This window comes from Vidua chalybeata, chromosome 7 (genome assembly GCF_026979565.1).
Source record: "Vidua chalybeata isolate OUT-0048 chromosome 7, bVidCha1 merged haplotype, whole genome shotgun sequence".
Lineage (NCBI taxonomy): Eukaryota > Metazoa > Chordata > Aves > Passeriformes > Viduidae > Vidua > Vidua chalybeata.
In genome coordinates, this window is record NC_071536.1 from 18,790,684 (window position 1) to 18,804,413 (window position 13,730).

Sequence of the window (13,730 nt, forward strand, 5' to 3'; positions counted from 1 at the left end):
CTCTCAAGTGTAATACCAGATTTCATAGGTACAGTGCAAGCATAAACCCTCCTCATGGCTTCATCTGGCACATGATTTATATTATTCTTCAATTATTAAGGCAAACACTCAGGACTACACCATGCATTATACCACTATAAATCCACTGAAAAGCTTTTCCCTCAGCCATGGAAAGAAATCCATACTTGTTAATATGCCACTGCAGTAGAGACTACTGTCCAACTACTTTTGTGCAATATTATCAGAAATAATAGGCCCATCTCTTAGGATTCACCACGTTCTTGCTGAAGTAAGTGAAACGGTTTGGCCAAGTGTGGATCCTAATGGGTGAAATAATATTTTAAAATACAGCAGATTAAAAATTAACCTCATTCTTAAATGTTAAGTGCAGTTCTCTTCAAGTGAAACTTGAGATAAAACACTGCATAACAACTTGTTCCATTGATCCTTAGGTTAAATCTATACCACATATATAGAGTCAGGATCCCAGCTCTAATGTGTTTTCACATTTTTCTCAGATGAAGTCTATTTCAGGAAGAGAAGCATAGGAACAATAGTTAATAAAAAAATTAAAGAAAATATACCAGCTTGTAGTTACCATAGCCATTTCTATGAATCATATACAACTGCCTTTTTAAAAAATAATAAAAAACTAATAAAGCTGATCAGTTGGAGATGATTTTGAAGACTGATGGTCCTCTCTCATGTTTATATTGTGTTTACCATACTTCATAAACTAAATGTGTCCACAGACAGCATGAGGATGCTTCTAAAACAAACTAGTCAACAACAACAAAGGCAGCTCAATTGTTTTGTAGCCTCTGGCAATAAGTGCTGTATATTAATATAAACTTCATGACCAAAACTTTTCACTACTGAACTGCTCTGCAGCAAGAAGGCAACCATCTTTCTCCCGTGTGCAACTGAATGACCAATGTGCATAAGATGTGTATTTTGTATCATACAAACATTCCTTCTCACAGGATATAAACAATAACACATGATCGATTACATCAAAACCAAGCAGGATTTCTGAGTATTAACAGCAGGTACACAAAACATTCCCACTCTCCTCCGATTTTTCCCTCACTCCACAGTCTCTCTGCATCTCTTCTAATGCCATGTAACATTCACAATTCCCAAAGCAAGGACAAAAAAGCAGAATTAAAATTATTAGCACAACATGAGAACATGAAAACACATAAACACTGGGCCAGCCTAATGCCAATTTTTTTTAACTCCTGATAATACTATGACTGATTCAGAGAAGTGTGTTGTAAAACATTCACGGTAGTCAAGTTGTCTCTCACCTAAAACAAGCCTTTCTCCTTCCTGCCTGTTGCCTGATGTCATCTCTCCTTAATCATGCCTTTATTTAGAGTTGGTGTTTAAGTTGGTGTTTAAAACAATCACCTCACAAGTTCAAGTAAATTAGAAATAACAAAATCAGATCTACAAGATCAGCCATGTGAATAAATGCAAAGAAAATAAATGCAAAATAAATGCCAGTGGTCGTTCCAGCAAGTCTGAGGGGGCACGTAGGCAAAACAAACTGCAGAAACAAAGCTGTAAGACTTTGGAGCAGCTAGCATTTGACAATTCATTTAAATATGTGAGCCCTGCATCAACTTATGAGGAACAACTTGCACAAGAAAGACTACTCATATAAGCTGAGACAAACAAAACAAAATCATGCCCTTTACTTTTTGTACAGATCACCATGTACGTGCTATGTAGCACTATTTAATTTCATTTAAAAATAAAAATTGCCACATAGCAAAACAAATTCTCAAGTAAGTCCTTTGCTTTATTAAATCCTCAGTATGAGATGAAATGTCCTTTCACCTCTGTATTTTTTCAACTATCTCACACACTTCAAAACGTGACTAACGAAGGGTAGCTGACTGTCCCGCTGCTTGTTGACAGCCACCAAACTGGGGGCTGTCTGCCCCTCTCCCGTGCCAGCCAGCAGCTTTTTCAGACTGCCGGCCTTCATCCAGCGATGGACAGAAACAGTCCTACGAATATGTCTTGGGACTACAGTACGATCACTCTGCCGATTGCAGAAACCGGTTTTCTTTTGCACTAAGCACTAGCTATATTTGGGAGAGTCAGCGGCACGAGAGCCACTAGTGCGAGCACCGAGCTCTCTCCGTGACCGTCGCTGCTCCGGCCCCTCCGGGCCCCGCTGGCCAGCAGGGCCGGCCGCCAGGTTCCGGCGTTATCACGCCGGGTTCTGGGCCCGTTGGTTCCCGCGGAGGCCGCGCCCGGGGCTCACCGCCGCCTCAGCCGAGAGCCCCATCTCCCGCACCCCACTCACGGGCCAACCTGCCGCTGGCAGACGACCAGGGCCAGCCCCGCGCACCTGCGCTCGCCGCAGCGCCGCCAACCCGCAGGCACAGACTCCAGGATCAGGTTCTAGCCACACTCCTCCTCAAAGCGGCCGAGGCCGGGGAGAGGCCGGCCCGGGGCGGGAGTGGGATGCCCGGCACCGGCACCGGCACTGGCACCGTGAGGGAGTGGCCCCCGCCGGGCGGAGCGGGGCGGCACGAGCGCGAGGAGAGGGCCTGAGGGGGCACGCGCGGGCTCGTGAGGCAGGGCGGGCTCAGGGCGCGCGGGGATAGCCAGGAACGCCACGTACCCCCGAGCCCTTGCACACAAGACGGCGGCGGCCGGCCACTTTTTTTTTTTTTTTTTTTTTTTTTTGACCTTTTTACCAGCTTTTTGTGGTAACATTTGCAGCCACCCTCGCATCAGTGCCGCCTCCCTCCCTGCCCGCGCTGAACACACGTGAGACTCCCGCAAGGACGCGGCCGCACCGCGCGTGGCAGCCCCTGGCAGCGCGGGGGCCTTCTCCATGCGAAAGGAACGCGCTCCCTGGCAGGCGGCCCGGCTCCGCGGCGGGACAGTCGAGCGAGGGAAAGAACATACAAGAATAAAAATCAGTTCCGCAGCGCTACTCAGAGAACCTGGGACACCATTCCGGCTGCTGCCCCGCGGCGCTGCCCCCGGCAGAGGGCGGCCAAGAGCAGCGCCGCCGTGCCCGACTGACAACCGGCCCCGACGGGCTTGGTGCAACCGCCAGCGGACACGGCAGGGAGACAGGCGGCTGCTCGCGGGTGCCTGGCACCTCCGGCCCCGCCGTTGTGCCTGGGCTGCCACAGGCGCCGTTAGGGGCTGCCGCGTGGAAGGATGTCCCGTGGGCGCCGTCAGCAACTGCTGTACAAAACACGGGTGCTAGGTGGAATGTCGCCCTTCCGCGTGTAATGTTACGGAGATTTCACTGGAAAGCTCCGCCACTCTGGCACAAAAAGCGGGTTACTGATCTCCCGCAATGTACACGCTTTCCCGGGGCCACAATAACTGAGAGGGACCCCAAACGCGGCCGCCCAGCTCCACCCGCAGTCAGGCGCGCCCGCGTGGGGATGCCGCTTACGAGGGGACGGATGCGCGGATCTTTCCCTGGGGTTGCCGGCCAGACGGGGGCACACACCAGAGACACAGCACGGCAGAAGCGGCCGGGCTGAGCCGCGGCCCCGAGCCCTCGCTGGTGCGGATCGGACTGCCCCGTCCAACCAAAGGTGCAGCAGCCTGAGCCGTACGATGGGGAAGGTCCCGGTCCCCGGTGACCCCGCGGCCGCTCGTCCCCATGCCCGGCGCCGCTCCCGTCCCGCACGCCGCGAGCCCGCGGGGAGCCGGCGCGGGCGGGCTCCGCATTGGCTGTTGCTAGGTGACGTACGCCGCGCCACGTGACCGGTGTTAAATGCCGTCCCGGCGGCGCGCGGCGCGCAGAGTCCGTCCCGCTGGCGGCGGCGGGAGCGCGGCTGCACCGCCCCGGCGGAGCGCGGCGAGCATGGTGGCGCGGCTCTGACCGCCTGTCCCCGGAGGGGACGGCCGCGGGGCGGCGACCCGTGCCCCGGCGGGCGGGGGCGCGGGATGACGGGGGTGCTGGAGAGTCTGATGCCGGACATGCACACCAGCCAGATCTCCGCCGGCAGCTACCACCAGCACGGCGGCCTGCACAAGCCGCAGGAGTCCCCCACGCTGCCCGTCTCCACGGCCACCGACAGCAGCTACTACACCAACCAGCAGCACGGGGCAGCGGGCGGGCCGCCCTACGGCCCCGTGAGCTCCTACCCCTACGCCGGCGGCGGCACCGCCCCCTACTCTGCCAAGGCCGCCTACGACGTGGGTTACGGGGGCGCCTACGGCTCCTACGGGCCCTACGGCAGCAGGGCCTCCACGGCCAACAATGACTCTGGTACGTCCGAGCCCCGCGTGGGGGACGGCTCGGTGAGCCTGGCGAGGAGGCGATCGGGGCTCTGGACACGGGGTGGGCCGGGAGAGCGCTCGTTCCCGGTGGGTCGCCCCGACGGGGCGGGCGGTAATGCCGAGCTGCGAGCAGGGCCCGAGGTGGCGGGCGCGCCTCGCCTCACTGGGGTTGCCGTTTCTGCCGCAGCAGAGAAGGAAGACTGCGAGCCGGAGATTAGGATCGTGAACGGGAAACCGAAGAAAGTGCGGAAGCCCCGGACCATCTACTCCAGCTTCCAGCTGGCGGCTCTGCAGCGGCGCTTCCAGAAAACCCAGTACCTCGCCTTGCCCGAGAGAGCGGAGCTGGCGGCCTCCCTCGGCCTCACCCAGACGCAGGTAAGGCTTTTCCGCCGCGGGGCCCCGGGCACGTCCCGCCCCGCCGGGGCCTGTCGCCCTCCGCGGAGTCGGGTGCGAGCGTGGGAGGAAGGCCGGCCCGTGGCGCCTCGACGGCCCGGGGTGGGAGTGCAAGCGAAGCGGCAGCGGCGCTGAGGCAGCGCCGGGAGTGCTCGGGGCTGCGAAAGCTGCGCGTCCCTGCCCCGTGGCGGGCGGTCTGGGCGCCGGGAAGGCGCCGCGGAGGCAGCGCCGCCTGACGCCCCTTTCCCCGCAGGTAAAGATCTGGTTTCAGAACCGCCGCTCCAAGTTCAAGAAGATGTGGAAAAGCGGAGAGATCCCAGCGGAGCCGCCTCCCCGCCGCAGTTCTTCGCCACCGTCTCCCTCCTCGCCCCCAGCTTGGGACTTCGCTCCGCACCCACGTACCGCGGGCGGCGCCGGCACCGCAAGCCCCAGCCCCGCCGCCGCCTTCCTCGGTAGTTACTCGTGGTACCCGCCGGCCCCCGGCGGCCCGGCGCACCTGCCGGCGGCTGCTCCCCTCCCGCAGCCAGCGCAGCCTCCGCATCACCACGGCAGCGGCAATATCTTCTAGGCGTTGTAGTAGAGACTTGAGCCCGCGGGCCGCAGCCGGCAGCCGCGGGGCACCGACGTGCAGCACTGGTGTTTTGGTGAAGCCTGGCTCCGGCCCCGGCCATCCCGGAGGAGAGGAGCTGCTCCGCGCCCCGTCCCACCCCGTTGCCGCCGGCGGCGGGGCCCGTGTACATTCGGCCCCGTGGGGTCCTCCCTGCCTCCCGCCGTGAAAACAACCACGCTGCGAAACAAGTACTCACCTCCCTCCGTCCCTCCTCTCCGTTCATCTTCCTCTTCTTCCCCGGCATTTGCATCAAACTATCGGTGCAGAACTCTGGTTAACGTTACTTTTTATTTTTTTAAAGTTGACAGGTGCCTTTGCGGATAACCTCACTTTGATGCTGGGGATTTAAAAAAATAAAACGATTAAAAAAAGGATAAATAATTTTTATATGTAGATTCAAAACAGAAGCCTCCCGTGTTTGAGGTATCCGTTTTAGCCGTGAACTTAAGCGTCCGACAGGGGTCGGACCGGCAGGGGCCGGTCGCAGGCGGCGGTGCCGGTACGGTTCCCGTCCGTGCGCTGCCTCTGGGCTCGTTTCGTGCCCCGAAGGGGCTTCCCCGCGTCGGGCGCCAGCCGCAGCGAGCTCTCTTTTCCACTCCCCCTCCGCTCTTCCCCCGCCGGCAACCTAGCCACTGACATGCCCCTGATCTGTTTGATGTCTAGCGTCGTGAAAAAAAAAACAAACAAACAAACTGTATTTTTGGTTATTTATTATGGAAAACTTATACACTCATTAATGTTTCTTTTACAATAAGCAGAGAGTATTTAAATAAATTATTGTTTCCATGGTGCCCACGCTGAGTTTTTGGGGGATAGGGAAATTTGACAGTGCCGATTCGGACCCGGGCGTTCGCTGAGAGTGAGAGCCGCGTCCCCTCCACCCCCTCTCCATTGTAACAGTTGCCGCAAGCCTGCAACTTCCCTCCTCCTTCCCCTCTTTCCCGTCTATAATAAAATCTCGCCCCTGATAGTCTTCTTGGCGAGGCCATGAATCACTCAGCGCTGCCTGCAGCAGCGCAGAGCCGCCCCCCTTCCCCCTCTCCCGCCTGCTGGCGCCAGCGACATTTCACCCGGGACAGACTGCTGCTGTCTCGCAGCTTCCTATGGCCGTCCGGAGGGGTTTGGGGCAGGGCCGTGCACGGGATTCGTAGTAGTCCTGGAGCTGCTCCTCGGGGGCAGCCCTGACCCAGAGGCATTTCGCCTTGCCCCTCCGGCAATGGCAACCAGGCCGGTAACCTGCATGGGATCTTTGCTTGGGCCAGAGCTGGTGGCTGCCCCACGCCGCTCTGGGGTGCTTCGAGGGCTGGAGGCACCGACTGGACTCTCTCTGAGATGAGCCCCTTGAGGACTGGACCTCTCAAGATGTTCCCCTTTGGGATGCAGCCCTTCAGCTTCATCCCGCCTAGCTGAAATCCTCTGGGATGTACCTCGTAAGGGCAGCATCCCTCCAGGCTGAACCCCTTTCCAGGCAGCACCCCCTCCAAGTTGCAGCGTCATGGGATGTATCCCTCGAGGGCTGGACCCCTCCAGGATGTAACCCTCTGGAACGCTCCCTTGCACCCCTCTGAGCTGAACCCTCACTTTGATGACCTTTGCTGCACCCTTCGGGACCACCCCACTCAGGATGCCACCTCCCGGCTATGCCACTCCAAGCTGTAACCCTGAGGGGCATACGCCTGCGGGCTGCATCCCTGGAGGCACTGTTGCTGGAAGATGCAAAGGGGGTGGAAGAAGGGATCTCTGGCCTTCATCACCACGAGGACCCCGCCATTCTTGGAGAGGGCAGGGGGAGAGAGAGACGTGTTGAAGATCCCATTGCAGACAAGAAGGCTCCGGCCAACTTGCCCGGGGTCGGGAATGGCCAGCCGGGCCGAGACTCTTCCGAGAGGCCTTGGCATGAGGAGCCCGGGCGGGGCCGGGGAAGGCGGAGGGGGGCGGCCTCACAAGGAGACACGTCGGGAGGAGGGGGGAAAGAAGGGGGAAAAGAGGGAGGGGGGAAGAAGGGGGGAAAGCTGGAGGGCAGGGCAGATTGCTTCTGAGAGCTTGGGGAAAGCTTAAGGGCAAGGGGAGGTGAGGGTCGAAGGAGGAGTGAAGAAAAGCGAAGAATGACGGGGGCATGTTGGAAGACGAGAGTCGAGTGCAAAGAAAGCGAGAGGAGGGAGTGGGAGAGACAAAGGGGAAAGAGGCAGCTGCCCTCCAGTGCTGGTGCTGACCCGGCGGCGAGGACGGGGACGAGAGCCCAAGCCGCCCCAAGAAATAGCAGGGCCGACTCATGCCATTTCTCTCCCCTCCTTCACCCTCCTGCCGGCCGCGGGCCACTGGTGGCAGTGGCCTCAGTCACCCACTCGGACCGGGGAGAAGAAACTTCCCCGCTGGCGGACAGCGAAGCGCTGCGGCGGCGAGCACGGAGCGGGGCGGCACGCGTGGCGAGCAGCACCGCGGAGCCCCACGCCCCCGTGGTCCAGCAGGAGCTGTGTTCCCGGCAGCGCGGTGTTTCCGCGGGCTACGACGTGGGGGCGGAATGGAGGGGAAAGTGGGATACACCCCTTTGGCAGGTGACAAGTTTTGCTAAATCTGTCGTCCGAGATGCACGAGGAAGCCGTGGCCGCGGGCCACTGTCGGGACGGAGACGATTCCCGCTCCCTCCCTGTCCCTCCGCCCCACCGCTTTCACAGGCGCTTCTCGCAGTTAAATAAAGTTCCCCCCAAACATCTGCGCCCCAGTCTCTCCTGGCCCAGTGTCTCCAGTCCGATGTAGCATTGCGGTGCGGGGTGTTGCTTGGTTCCGTGGGGTCTGGCATGCCGGCAGCTACTTGGGGTCCCTGGGACAGGGACCTGCCCAACGGGGGAACGCTATCAGCGGTCGGGAAGCAGAGCACACCACACCCAGTACGGGAGCCTCCGCGCTATCTTTCTGTTATTTAGTAATTTTTTATTTATTTATTACTATTTATTTGCTGTCTGCTGGTAGCAGTCCTCTCTGGGTTGTCCTGGTGTATGCAATGGGGTTTCTCGTCCTTCAGCATCCCCGTATCTCCCAGAGCCCTCCCAGGGTCCGTATTTCACCCGCTATTCGCATGCCAGATGCGGCTCACACCGTGCGGGGGTCGACGACGGCAGCGGATGCAGAGGCGCGGTACAGCAGCTCCCGCGCGCACCGCATATGCATATGTATAGAGATATGAGTGTGCTTGTAACCTGTTCTCTTCTGCTCTTTTCTCGTCCGATGGGACGGGGCAGACACCGCTGAGAACCACGATCCCCCTCACAAGTTGCACGGGGATCGGCCTCCCGGAGCCGGCCGAAGTCGCGGGGAGCAGGATAACCGGGGGGGCGAGAGATGCCCTGGCCTCCGCAGCACTCCGGAAAGGGCTGCGGAGCGGGGGAGGCAGCCTGGTGGGGGGGCTGGGACGATTCTACCCCACGTCCCAGAGCCAAGGTTCCCCCTTCCGCCCCCCGTCGGGCCTGGTCCCGGCTCCGGGCCGGGGGAACGGCTGAGCGGGGCCGGTTCCGGGGGGGCGACAGGGGTAAGTGGCGGTTCCGCGACCAGCCTGGTCCGGGAGGGCGGCATGGCAGCCGCCCGGCCGAGGGGGCACCCTCTGCCCCCCCCGGAGCACGGGCGGGGCCGGCCGGGCATGTACCGTGGGGAGGCAATTTACTCATTTGCCCGGTGAAAAGAGAAAGCACGAGAAATTCAATTAAAGCGGCTCTGGCAAAAGGAGTTATTTGAGGCATGAATGTCTCCCCTAAAGCTGCAGCAATCATGTGGCATTAGACACTTCCGGAATCCTATAGCCAACTTGAAAAATCCCAGACCCCTTTTTTCCCTAATTTTTGCTCTGATCTGTAATTTTATCCACATTTGCACTAGTTTGAGCATTCTGGCTCTCCCATCTGAAAGCCTGCAATTACTATATAATTCTTCGCAATTTCACATGTCCTAATATGGACTGTAATTTTTGCGCAAGACAATTTCCTGCTATTTCAAGCATCAACATTGTCAAAGTTGTATGTACATAATAAATGGGAATATCAATGCATAGTTTTTAGCATAACATCTTGACTCCTCGATAATTATATCCGTTCGGAGCCTACGCAGAATTAGCCTGAATTGCATGGTAACTGCTGCTGCTTTAAAATTTTTAAAAATTACTCATAATTTTCCCAAAGATTACCAAGATCTCGAGTGCACAATGTCATCAGCGTAATGAAGAGTAAACATTTATGCTAATAATCTGCAATTTTTTTCATCAGCTATAAAGACAGAGGCTATATAGCAGAAAATTTCAGTCATATTCTGCAAGAGCAGAGCTGCAAAAAGGCTGCTGCGCTCAGAGGCATGTGCATCTCTGGGGGATCTCAATCCACATTTGCACTCTCAGGATATTATTATTGTGCTCGGATTTTTTTTTTTTTTTTTTTTTTTTCGCTTTCTTTCTCCCTCCCCGATCCTCTCCCTGTCTCTCACACTCTCTCGTTCTTCTAACTTCCGTAGCAAAAAGCCGCGTTCGGTCCTTTGGTTTGTTGTAAAGCAAAGACTTGTGCCCAGAGCCTCAGGGACTGAGGCGGAAGGTAAGGGTGGCGACCCAGGCTCCTTTCTCGCGGGGGTAGGTGAGTGTACGGGGCGCGGGCCGGGAGAGGGGGGGAAATACGGACGGCGGCTCCACCGACCCAGTCTCCCTGCAAAACTGCCCGCCGGCGGCACCGGGGCGAGGAAGGGAGTGGGGCGGCGGGCCGGGCGGCGGCGTGCCGCGCACAGCCGAGCCGAGCCGCGCCGCGCCGGAGCATCCCGCGGGCCGAGCCGCGGAGCCCAGCGCGGGCAGAGCGGCGCGGGGGCACTCGCCGCCCGGGACTGCCGCGCTGCCGGGGGCTGCCGGCGCCGGTGTGCGCTCGTTTTCGGCGGTGGTTTCGTGTTGTGCGTTTGTCGGTTCCTTGCGAAGGGGAGCGTTACTGCCCGGTCCCGAGCCGGGAGGCGGGGGAAAAGGCGCCGGTGCAGAAGGGGACATGGCACTTTTTCACTGGCATGAGAGTGGCGGTGGCGGCAGAAGCAGGGTTAGGAGGGCGGCGGCGGGGAGAGTAGAGCGGGCGGCGGCGGAGATTTCTTATCCCCCCTCTGTCAAACGAAGGGAGCAAATTCCGAATGCAAACGGGCTTGGGCTCTGATATTTGATTTTTTTTCTAGTTTCAGGGGCCGCTCTGTGCTCTGCAATTAGATTGACACATGTACAACATCCCCAGCTATTCAAGGGGGTTCGCAGGGACACTCCAAGGGGATTTTTTTCCCCCTTTTTCTTTTTGGGTGGAAGATATTAAAGAGGTATCTGTTGTTTGGCAATTTTGCTAAGTCTGTCTTCATTACTTCAACATTGTGCATTTGCTAATTTGGAAGCCCCTTCCTATTGACAGCTCTGCTCCATACACCTGCAAGCAATTTGCAGAGCTCCAATATAGGAGAATTGCAGAGATGGCAGCTCGCACCTATTTTATTTTTTTTTTCTTCGCTTTTCTCAATGCACAGCAAATTTGGCTTTCAGTGCGTTATCTCTTTTGTTAATGCAAAAAGATTCCCTGGGCGAAAAAATTGCTCATAATTACCAGAGAGATGGGGAAACTGCATTAGAATAAATAAACCTGAAATTACTGTAATTATGTTGTGTTTGATGGGCTCGGCTTGTAATCAAGAAGAGAATACAGTGAAATGATGCTGACCCTCTTGGGTTTGCAGCTGTACGCGCACTTTGGGGTCTTTTTTTGCAGAAAAGAGTCATTTTGATCATCATTAAGCTGTGTGTAACCTATTTCAGAAGTGTTTGAAAATGAGGGGCACTTTTTTTTTTTTTTCCCCAACAAGGAAAAATATATCCCAAAATTACATTTTGCCATTTACGGGCACATCCATAAGGTTGTATTTGCCGGCTGACAATTGGTAAAGGTATAATATTCGAAATCAGGGCTTAATCATTGTAATGAGGTATTGTTTCAATATAAGCACCTTTGGATTATTCATAGTTTAATTAATATCCTCATTATGAAAATCTTCGAATCAGATATTTGATGAACTACTTGTCAGCAACAAGGCAGAATTAATTAGGCCTGTATTGAGATTAACATTTTCAAATGTACAATTATAATAGCCTCTAACTCAAGACTGCCTCGCTGAGAGAAAACTGTTAATTTCTCTATTTGAACTGTTAGCAAGACGTTATTGAATTAGGAGAAGCTAATATATCTTTAAAGCTCTCCGAGCTGCTTGACCAGCCCTCTTCGGCCTGGTCAAAGGCGTTTGGCCACCGGCATAGCCGCCGCGGGATCTGTGTGGGTCCTGGGGCGCTACGGGGCAGCGGAGCCCTCCGGCTCGCTCGGGACTTCGGGCCGCTCGGCACCAGACTCGGGCCGTGGCACTGCGGGAAATGGGGAGCTGCGGAGCGTTTGCCATGTCGGATACAGCACCCCCGCGGGCCGCCGCGCCGCGTGTGTGCGCTAGGGCGGATGCTGCACTGCCGTGCTTCGCCTTCGCACCGGCTCCGAGCACCGGAGAGTGGGTGCGTATTCTCGGGGCATGTGAGTGAGCATGGCCCCCGCGGGGCTGCACAGCAGATCCCTCGCAGAGCCTGCGCGCAGAGGTGCGCACGGCCAGCCGGCCGAGCCCAGCCGCTGCCGGCTCCCTCCGCTCTGCAGCGCTTTACCCACCCCAGCAATAGCCACGGGTTGCGCCGGCGCTGCTGCAGCCCGGGGAGCGGGCGCGGCTCAGTCCAGGGCCGGATGATCGCGGCGGTACCGGCACAGCTTCGCCTCCCGTGGGATGAGTGGGTAGACAGCCGGCTCGGCTGTTGGGACGGGGGCCGGGGCTCTCCCGGCTTGAGCACATCCCCTTCCCGTCCCAGCAGCTGTTCCCGGTTTCCCCCGGCTCCGAGCAGCCCCTCCGCCGAGGGTCTCCCGATCCATCGCGACGGCTGCCGCCGCCTAACCGGGCCCGGCCGCGCGCACGGGGGACAGGCTGCCCCGTCCGGGGCGCGTCGCTCCTCCGTCTCCCCTCCCGGTTTACGGCCACCGCCGTCCCGCCGCGGAGCGCGGAGCCTGGCCCGGACCCCGCTGCCGGCCGCGCTACGGGACAAGGGAGCATGCGTGTCTCTTTTTCCAAACCATAATTTTACTGTCTCAAAGAAACTTTATAACTTATGTACAAAGATTTGTGTGGTGTTTTTTTTTTTTTTTTCCATTTCCTCCCCCAGATACAAAGCAATAAGTTAACATTCTCAATATAAAACTAAACTTTGACATATAGAACACTAAACACAGCCGAGCTCAGTTTATCACATTTTCCGAATTTCACAAGTAAAATGTCAAGATCTCAGTACACAAAGCATCATGTTTTACAGCCACACGAAACAGAACAGAAATAATAATAATAATAATTATTAAAAATGCTAAATTTGTGCAACATGTTTACAGAACAATAATAATAATAATAATTAAGAATAAAATATGTACAGCGAGTAGCTCCTGCACGTCGATTTGTGCATTTCGACTTCGGGCCGGCTTTGCGCGGGGAGGCCGCGCCGGGACTGCGCGGGTGTGCCCGCCCGCCCTCCCGCTGGGTCCCCCCCGCCGCCCTCCGGGCTGTCGTTCCGTCCTCTGCGCCTTGCTTCACCTCAGCAAAGCGCTGGCAGCTGCCGCAATTCCACTTCAGGGTACCAAACAATGTGCATTTATTTCCTTTGTTAAATACTCGAGAAATGCAAATCATTCGGACCAAAACTTCCCACACCAGCGAAGTATAAAAGTTACTGTAAAAGTTAAAATCGCATCCTTCCCTCGTGGTGATTTATTCGGGGAGAAGGGGGGGGAAACGGGACGACGGACCGTCTGTGGTTTTGTTTAAACTGTGCGTCCAAGCAGTACACTCAGTAAGCTGAGTTCGTTTCTAGTACTCTCATAGTGGTAATTTAAATCAATAAATAAACCCCCTGTCTTCCACTTTTAACAACAACAAAAAAAAAAAACAAACCAAAAAAACCCAAAAAAAAAACCAGATGGATAGTGAAAGGTACAGAAAATGTCGCGGGAAAGAAGCTCTGGTAAATTGTACATCTTCCTTCCCCCTTGCAATTTAAGAGACAGTCAGATCGGGGTAGTAAAGATATGACCTACATTTCAACAGACACAGACAGACAGACAGGACAGAGGAGAGGGCTTCCCCGCCCCCCAGACATCTTTTTCTGATTGTCCCACAAAGCCGCGGCCGGCGCTCGCTCTGCTCCCAGGCTGTTGTGCGGTGCTCGGGGCCGCTCCGTCAGCTGTCAGCGGTGGGAACCGGCCCGCATCACATCTGTGCTCTCCTGCACCGAGCTACCGTGCAGCGTCCTAATGGCTGGATGGGCAAAAGACCTCCTGTTTGTTTGTTTGCTTGGGTTTCTTTTGTGTTTTTTTTTTTTTTTTTTTAAATTCTCTCTCTC

At 56.2% G+C, this 13,730-nt stretch overlaps 2 protein-coding genes across 13 annotated transcripts in view; one reads left to right on the forward strand and one right to left on the reverse strand.

Moving 5' to 3' along the window:
• The window catches only part of ITGA6 (integrin subunit alpha 6), a 127,888-nt gene extending 124,169 nt beyond the window's left edge, over window positions 1–3,719 (reverse strand). For 4 of the 11 annotated variants that reach the window (XM_053947563.1, XM_053947575.1, XM_053947559.1 and 1 more), the window contains exon 1: window positions 3,437–3,719. In XM_053947563.1, coding sequence (XP_053803538.1) covers window positions 3,437–3,717 — 281 coding nt within the window. In that variant the 5' untranslated portion in view covers window positions 3,718–3,719. The other 7 variants (XM_053947573.1, XM_053947566.1, XM_053947571.1 and 4 more) reach the window with 5 other exon arrangements.
• Window positions 3,720–3,790: 71 nt separating this feature from the next.
• On the forward strand, window positions 3,791–6,065 carry DLX2 (distal-less homeobox 2). Of its 2 annotated transcripts, none has more exons than XM_053947578.1 (3): window positions 3,791–4,261; window positions 4,460–4,647; window positions 4,919–6,065. In XM_053947578.1, the coding sequence occupies exons 1-3, from the start codon at window positions 3,937–3,939 to the stop codon at window positions 5,231–5,233; spliced, it is 828 nt and encodes a 275-aa protein (XP_053803553.1). In that variant the 5' UTR covers window positions 3,791–3,936; the 3' UTR covers window positions 5,234–6,065. The 2 variants fall into 2 exon arrangements, with proteins under 2 accessions (XP_053803553.1, XP_053803554.1); XM_053947579.1 differs by having other exon boundaries at window positions 4,463–4,647.
• Window positions 6,066–13,730: the final 7,665 nt, after the last annotated feature.